The sequence below is a fragment of the Abramis brama genome (assembly GCF_963993115.1).
Source record: "Abramis brama genome assembly, chromosome: 2".
Taxonomy (NCBI): domain Eukaryota; kingdom Metazoa; phylum Chordata; class Actinopteri; order Cypriniformes; family Leuciscidae; genus Abramis; species Abramis brama.
In genome coordinates, this window is record NC_139964.1 from 54939426 (window position 1) to 54948292 (window position 8867).

An 8867-nucleotide genomic window follows, 5' to 3' on the forward strand; every position below is an offset into this window, starting at 1 on the left:
CAGTATAAGATGCCTTATAAAGAGAATGTTTTATGGGGAAGAACAATAGCTGTCCTCCTGCTCTATTTATGTTGCACTGTGTGTGCATGTGTGTAGCTAAAATTGTTGATGAATCATTCTTCCTTGAACTAACATTTGGATCCTCACACCTGTTGTGGCAGTGGATTTGTGTATTCTACATCTAAACAAATGTCAGAGAGAGTCAAAAAAGAAAAAGAAAGAGAGATAGGAGCACATACTTATTCAAACAGCTCTGTCTCAGGCCCTTAAAGGGATAGTTCGCCCAAAAATTAAGTCATCATGTCATTCCCAAACCTATGTGATTTTCTGTGTCTTCATGGAACTCAAAAGGTGACTTTTTGTGGAATATCCTGGCTGCTCTTATCCAAACGGAACTGGGGCTTTTGTGTTCCAAGGAAGAAAGAAAGTCATGCAGGTTTGGAACAACATGCAATAATGATTATAATTTAATATATGTGTGAACTCACTTTAAGGATAAGTCTTTCAAAACAGCGGCTTAAAATTCACATCATGTGATACAAACTGAATCTTCACACAATGATCAACTTATTCTTCATCCTTTCCAAAAAAAAAAAGAAAAAAATAATTGTTTCAATAACTTTTGCCATGTTTAAAAGGTTACAACCTATTACATGATCAAAGATCCAGTATTGAAATACACAATGAAGTTATTGTGCTGATCTGTTTGCACAGAGGTTTTATGCTTTTGTTCTCGGTGCGGCTCTAGTTTTGGATTTCTACTTGGCTTTAATGAGATTTCACACTTGGAACATTCTCTGCTCACTCTCTGTTACCTAATCTTAACATCCCGCAGCCATTTTTGGTCAAACACTCTCCTGTCCTCTCTCTCTAGGCCTTGGGAATTGTTTTTTTTAACTTACAGCTGGACTGTAACCTGGACTTTATTAATCAAAGTATGTTTTACCAGCAGCAGGTTGTTGGAATGTGCTCAAAATGTAAGAGTGAGATTTGTTGGCCTTCAGACTGTGTGGAACTGATGCAGGAGAGGGATATTAACTTTAAAACTGAATTAGTCTATTTGCACTATTTGTGGAGCAAATGACTTTTGCAGCATTTTGCCTTGATTTTTTACATTTCTTTTACATTTTCATTGATCTAAACATTTCTAATATAATCGATTTACAGAACTGCATAATAACACTGCAAAAATACATTTGTTTGTATAAACCTCACTAAATGTTGTTTTAAGGATGCTGGTATATGTTTTAGTAGAAAGGGGACAAAAAAACTGATTAAAAAATATATTATTTACTGAAAATCAACTTGATTTAGTCTATTCTGTTCTATTATACTTTCTAGTTAACAGTATTTGGGGAGCATAGAGTTGCATTCATTTAAAATGTTGTGTATTAGATTTTGTATTTTTATATATCTATATATTAATGAATGAAAAAAAATTATTTATTATTTTTATTATAATTTTCTATTTGTTTTTGTTTTTTGCTTTTTATTTAGATAGGATAGCTGGTCTGCATTATTGCAAGTACATCTGGGATGAGTGGATAAGAGACTATAAGAAACACAGAGTTCTTGATCCTTCTTTCTGCTTGCTGATAAAGAGCTAATTTAGGAGTCAGGACCTGATCCAAAGCCAAACCAGTGCAGTTCCACAGAAAAGCGCTCTACGTATATAATGCCTTGATGTATGACTGATATGATGGATGCAACTTTACATTTGGTTCTTATACCAGTATACATGCCATTCTGCTCATGTAATGCAAGTCAAATAATGCAATGCATGTGTAGTTTAATATAATTCATCTCTAGAGCTTCAGCAGGACTGCAGAACTGCTCTGGAGACTGTTATTTCCTCCAGCATGTTTACTGTAGAGTAGTTTACACGGCTACATACCGATGATAACAAGGACTTACATATAAACACAGTACACATTGTATTTTTTGTTGAGTATCATATTTGATACATCAGGCTTCTATGCCTTATTTAGTATGAACTAAAATAAAAGGTAAAAACAAATAAAAACATAAAATGTACATAAATATCAGTTGTCACTCTGTATCTCCCAATAATATGTTTTAGTAAGATGATATTTAAATGCTTAGTTTTAGGATTTAAAGCTCCGTAGTTTTTATTGTGGGGGCAAAACATATAATGCAATGCAATAAAATTATTAAACATTCCTCAAAGGCCTGATTGTATGTATGGATAATTAAGTAAACCTAAGTGGCTTCGGTCCAGTAAGAGTTCATCTTGAAATATTATTAACAAATGGTTACACTTTATTTTAAGGTGACGTTGTTACAGTGTAATTACACAAAATAAGTACTGAGTAATATTAATTAACTACATATACTTACTATAGGGTTAAGGTCGGGGTTAAGATTTGATTTAGGTTTAGTTGCTTGTAATTATGCATCATTTACTTTTATTAGTATAGTAAGTGCATATAACTTCAGTAACTACCTTAAAATAAAATGTTACCAGTTATTCTTACTTTTACTTTATACAAATATGTAAAGATTTCACAACAAGAAGACATGTGCACCATAACCTCAAGGTGGACATTTTAAAAATTATACTAAAAAAGTATATATCATAAATCTGAGATCAGAATGTACTGTAGTAGAATTTACAACAGGTTTTCAGCAAAGTTTTGATCATATTGATAATTTAGATCATGTTTGATAAATTGTTTGTAAAATATGATACAGTATGCTAGGGTTAATAAGCAATGAAGTCGTTATAATTATTTTATTATTATTATTATTTAGACAAAACAAATTATATTAACCATATGAACCAATGTTGCAGCTTTGCCATTTGCTAACACTAATTAGCGTCTGCTGATGTTATCTACTATTCTGTGTTTTCAGATATCACCAGGAAGTAAAGCTTCCAGTGTCAACCTCTCTCCTGGAGACATCATTTTAGCGATAGATGGAGTTTCTACAGAAAAAATGATGCACTTTGAGGCTCAGAATCTAATCAAGGATGCCACTTTTAAACTCACACTTACTGTTGAGAGGTCAGAGGTCAACTATAGGTCCATGTGAATGTGTTTGAGTACAACTTGACTAACCACTGCACACTGCATCAACATTGTCCTTTACATGCAACAACACCAATACCACGTGGCACGAGAGATTGCTTGCTCAACATTTAAATAGTCTGGTTCAGTGTTTTTTATAGGCTGAGTGCTATCAGAGTTCCTCTAAACCCTCCACCTCCCCCAGCTCCACCTGTCTAGATCTGCATATGGGATTTATGTATGTTTATTTATGCAGAAGCACCATATTTTACATGCTCACAGCAGAGTGTCTGTGTCTATGCAGTAGTCCGCCAAAACCAAATACATTAACATTATTTATTAACATGCCAAAACTACTTCAAGAGTTATTATTATTCAAATGTATTCAGAGAAAATAATAAAAACAAGAAATAATTAAAAATGTGATCACATTATTGTTTTGCAGACCAGAGACTAAGTTGTGGTCACCAAATATCACTGAAGACAACAAAACCCATCCATTTAAAATGAGTCTAGAGGCAGAGAGACAAGTATGTGTCTTCATAGCTTACATATGATGTATATCTGCACAGTCTTATATTATCTTTGATGCTTATAATTTTGGCTGACAGGAGTACAGACCAATAGGAACAGGCCATAATCGAAGGGCTTCACCCTTTGTGGCTGCAGCCAACATCGATGAATCGCATCAGGTGGTGAGCCCAACCTACAACTCCCCTATCGGCCTTTACTCTTCAGGCAATATCCAGGACGCCTTACAAGGACAACTCAAGGGCCTCATCCATAACAAACCAGACAGGTGAATGTCACAGTCCTTCATACCTGTCTAACTACTTAAAGGGATACTCCACTTTTTTTGGAAATAGGCTCATTTTACAACTCCCCCAGAGTTAAACAGTTGAGTCTTACCGTTTTCGAATCCATTCAGCCGATCTCCGGGTCTGGCGGTGCCACTTTTAGCATAGCTTAGCATAGATCATTGAATCGGACAGGACCATTAGCATCTCTCTCAAAAAAATGACCAAAGAGTTTCGATATTTTTCCCATTTAAAACTTAAATCATATCATCATATCATTCCGCCTGCTGCACCCATGGTACGGCAGCAAAGTTTCTTGATTATTACGCAGGAATATAGAGTATAGTTCCTAGCCATATCAGCCTAGAAAATCGCAACTTTACATTTTCCGTCGGTCTTAGTACACAATGTAACTACAGAAGAGTCAAGTTTTAAATAGGAAAAATATCGAAACTCTTTGGTCATTTTTTGAGAGAGATGCTAATGGTCCTGTCCGATTCAATGATTTAAGCTAAGCTATGCTAAAAGTGGTACCGTCAGACCCGGAGATCGGCTGAATGGATTCGAAAACGGTAAGACTCAACTGTTTAACTCTGGGGGAGTTGTAAAATGAGCCTATTTCCAAAAAAAGTGGAGTATCCCTTTAATATGAATCCTTCTAGTAGAGTAAATGATCAGAACATGGGTATTTTTGAAAGAATAATAGTAGCACTGAGCGCACCAGGAAGCATGGTTATGGTTCTTATCATTATTTGAAATATAACATTTACCATGTTTTGGTGTCGGAACATTAAGAAATAACATTTTCATAACTTAACCGTTAAACGTTTAAAGTAAAACGTTTTTAGAAAATATTTTTGTTTGATTCTATGGAGGGGAATACAGTGAAATTATGTGTGTCTAGTCCCAGGAAGCTTAGCAATATAGAGGATTCAGATGTATATCGGATGCTGAGAAATCAAGATGAGGACGTACCCCACGAACCGCGACAGTCTGGATCCTTTAAAGCCTTACAGAGCTTCATCAACAGTGAAGGTATGACACACATGTACACACACAAAACCTCAACAGTAATGGATAAAGAGACGCAAAAAGTTAAATCATTTTTTAAAGGAACACTCCACCGTTTTTTCATATTAAACTATGTTATTCCCTTAACTAAGACGAGTTGATACATACCTCTCGTCTCAGTGCGTGCACTCAATCGCTCTGGTGCGCACGGCGACACTTTGATAGCACTTAGCTTAGCCCAGTTCATTCATGCGGAATAGCACTTGGGAGCACTTCGACTCGGAGCAGTAAAAAGTCACGCCTGAAAAATCCTCTCCCTCTCACTTCTGTCATTAGAACCAACGTGGCTTTTTACTGCGCCGAGTCAAAGTGCTCCCAAGTGCTATTCCGCCATACATTATAGTTATCCTTTTTACCCGCTTAGAAAAGCTCCACGTTTTATTTTGTGTCACCATACTTGGTCGTGTAACTACTCGTGTAACTGTATTTAAATAGGGAAAACATAGAGGTGTTCATCTCTGTTTGGATCCTAATGAATGAACTGGGCTAAGCTAAGTGCTATCAAAGTTTCGCCGCGCGCCAGAGCGATTGAGTGCACGCACTGAGACGAGAGAGGTATGTATCAACTCGTCTTAGTTAAGGGAATAACATAGTTTAATATGAAAAAACGGTGGAGTGTTCCTTTAAATATAACAATATTAGCCATGTAAATCTTGGATTGTTTGCTAAAAAAAAGATTTCTGACATATTTTAGATTATAAAGGCATAAATGCCAATTATGTTTGCGTTTAGCTACATGCTGTTCTGAATAGATGTAATATACATGTCAGTGGCGGATTTAGGCATGGGTGACATGATCTTGCCGGGGTCGGCACGAGGTGCCCGCACACAAAAAGCAAACAAACAAACAAACAAAAAAACAGAATGCCAAACCAATTAACGATCACTGGAAGCAGTATCGGCCAACACCGATCACTGAAATAAATAAATAGAAGGCTTCAAACAGACCCACAGCTATTCTTAACAACAATGTACTATATATTACATATTAAAATTAAGAGATGAGAAAGTATCATGAGTTGACAACTTTATTTATTGGCAAACAACATGCAACATTTTCCATTCCTTCTCTTATAGGTGACTAGGAACAAATATAGCATACCTAAAACTGCATAGTTGTCACTGTATAAATTAGAAATAGATTAACCCTAGTAAATATAATTTTCTCTTTGTCTTTTGTTGTTTGTACATTAATGACACAGACAGCAGCAGGAATGTTAGGCTGCTGTCACTTTAAGACCGAATGCACGGATCCAATATACTGAAACACATGCAACTTCTGTAAACAAATAATAGAATCAGATTGCAATACATATAAACAGTACTTTCGAAATCGAGATTGTATTTATTTAACAAACGTGGTAGACTGGAATTCCGATCTTTTTGATCTTTGACAGGTACACGTCCATTAGTGACAAGGAAAGTCTGTGCCCCCACGATCAGGCCGTCTGCTCCTGCGGGGAACTTGCACAAGTTACCAATGTGTGATAAGTGTGGGAACGGCATAGTGTAAGTCAGTTCACTGGAGCCATTGCATTGTCAAAACACTTTACAAAACACCACACAAAATACAACATTCTTGGTAAGATGTGCCACCAAGTGTTTCTTCTATAGATGCACCGAAAATTCAGTACGATATTAAAATTCATGTTATGGCATTAATGATATATCATAAATGTACACTACCGTTCAAAAGTTTGGGATCAGTAAGACTTTTTTTTTTTTCAGAAAGAAGTTAATACTTTTATTCAGCAATTAATGATGCATTAAAACTGACAATAAAGACATTTGTTACAAAATATTTACCTTTCAAATAAATACTGTTCTTTTGAATTTCATCGAAGAATCCTGAGAAAAAATATTAATATTAAAATATATATCAGCACAACTGTTTTCAACATTGATAAGAAATGTTTCTTGAGCATCAAATCATGTGACACTGAAGACTGGAGTAATGACTACTGAAAATTCAGCTTTGCAATCACAGGAATACATGACATTTTAAAATATATTAAAATAGAAACCAGTTATTTTCAATTCTAATATTATTTCACAATATTAGTTTTTACTGTATTTTTGATCAATCTTCTTTTATAAACAAAAACATCTTAACAATCCCAAACTTCTGAACGGTCAGCTATCGGCTAAGATGAAGATGCATGAGATGCAGTTCATGAATCCAGGTTAACATCCTTGTCTCTCTCTCTGATTGGCTCTATTTTCTCAGTGGGACGGTTGTGAAGGTTCAGGATAAGCTTCGTCACCCGAACTGTTTTGTGTGTACAGAATGTGAGGAAAACCTAAAGCAGAAAGGATACTACTTCATAGATGATGAGCTGTACTGTGAAACCCACGCTCATGCCCGGGCAAAACCTCCTGAGAGTCCAGACCTCTGACCTTCTCACTTTACACGATTACACGAGGGCACTAACTACAAGTCAACTACTCAGCGCATGAACATCTTGTTTTAACCACAGACACCAAAATTTGCCACAAATCATGCACAATCATGATGGACACAGGTTTATAGTGCATTGTCGTGTGTCGTGTGCTGAGATGCAGTATTTTGCACTTACTTTGTAGGAACATGTGTGTTGCCTGAAGTTTATGAATAAAGCATTTTGTTTTTTGAGAATCATAATTCTCTTATATGTGTTTAAGCAGGACAGGGGAGAGCTTTCCTGACACATGAAACATAATGTCCATCAAGACTCACAACAAGTGGTTTTGTGTATTTACAATTTGCTTGCAGGTCACATAATTTCAAAATGAGTGATGAATAGAGTTAGAAAGCATTTCTTAATTTCGATTCTGAATCCTTTGTTCTACTTCTGACATAAAGAGAAGTCTGCTTTGGAATTTTACTGTCACCTAGAGTAATGTACACAAGTGAAATTTACCTTATTGTTATTGTTTTTTTCTGCACGCATCAAATTGAATGTCTTTTCATCTCAAGCATGCCCTTCACTGACACTGTTGTCTCTTAAAGGTGACTTTTGATTCAACTTTATTAGTGGCTAAATTGTTCAGTTTGGTGGAAATAAAACAACTGATATAAATACAATTTTATTAAAAGTCTGGTTCTGGCACAAGGGTAAGACAATAAAATTTACACATAAAAGTCAATCGAAAAGTAAAGCGAAAATAAATGTTATGGTAAAATCTTTACAAAACTGTTTTAAAAGTGACATTCAAATATAAAATTATTTGTTTTAATGAAGTAAAAATATTTATATACTACAGATTTTTCAATTTTATATTGTCAGATAAATAGGCTAATGTGTGGAAGCTTGTTTCCGCCACCGAATATAACAATTTAACCCTCTGGGTCTCTTTGCGTGTCGGTCAAAAATGACTGCATTTTTTTTTTTTTTTTTTTAATGAAATTAATGTACTATATTTTAGTTCAGTAATGTTTTTTATTTAACAGTTTGTATTTTTAGGGGATTTTATGGTACTAAATTATATTTATGTTGTATTTATAATCCATTTATTCACTTTTTGAGCATAGACCTGAAAATTTAATTTCCAATTTAAACTGTCATAAATCTTGAATGCTTTAGAACACAGACTTAAGTTTGATCTCTTTTCAAAGACGACACTTGGCAGATTATTGCTGAAGTGTAAAACTTTTTAAAATGTGAACTTAAAAAAAGTTACAGAATTTTACGTTTGTTGTAATGAAAAATGTGCAAAAATACTATTTTCATTTTTAATACAAAATATATATTTTCAAAAAACATGTTTTACTCTAAAACTGTAAGAAAACCAAAGCCATAAATCTAAACAAGTAGTGTTCAAAATCTGAGCCATATCTCAAAAAATTAGCTTTCAGTAAGATTTTGTTTGGCCGCAGTACCAAAAGTTTTCACTAGATGGAATTCGTCTCCCATTCATTTCCAATGCGGATTGCGGAAATGAATGTGACTATTTTATACAGGACCATTTAACCTTTTCGAATCATGTCCAT

At 34.8% G+C, this 8867-nt stretch overlaps 1 protein-coding gene across 1 annotated transcript in view; it reads left to right on the forward strand.

Moving 5' to 3' along the window:
• pdlim3a (PDZ and LIM domain 3a) overlaps positions 1 to 8465 on the forward strand; it is a 9267-nt gene extending 802 nt beyond the window's left edge. The window contains exons 2-7 of the mRNA XM_084101620.1: positions 2875 to 3026; positions 3475 to 3559; positions 3641 to 3828; positions 4731 to 4861; positions 6295 to 6406; positions 7125 to 8465. Of these exons, the coding sequence (XP_083957746.1) occupies positions 2875 to 3026; positions 3475 to 3559; positions 3641 to 3828; positions 4731 to 4861; positions 6295 to 6406; positions 7125 to 7293 (837 nt within the window). The 3' untranslated portion in view covers positions 7294 to 8465. The remainder of the gene's footprint in view (positions 1 to 2874; positions 3027 to 3474; positions 3560 to 3640; positions 3829 to 4730; positions 4862 to 6294; positions 6407 to 7124) is intronic.
• The last annotated feature ends 402 nt before the right edge of the window (positions 8466 to 8867 follow it).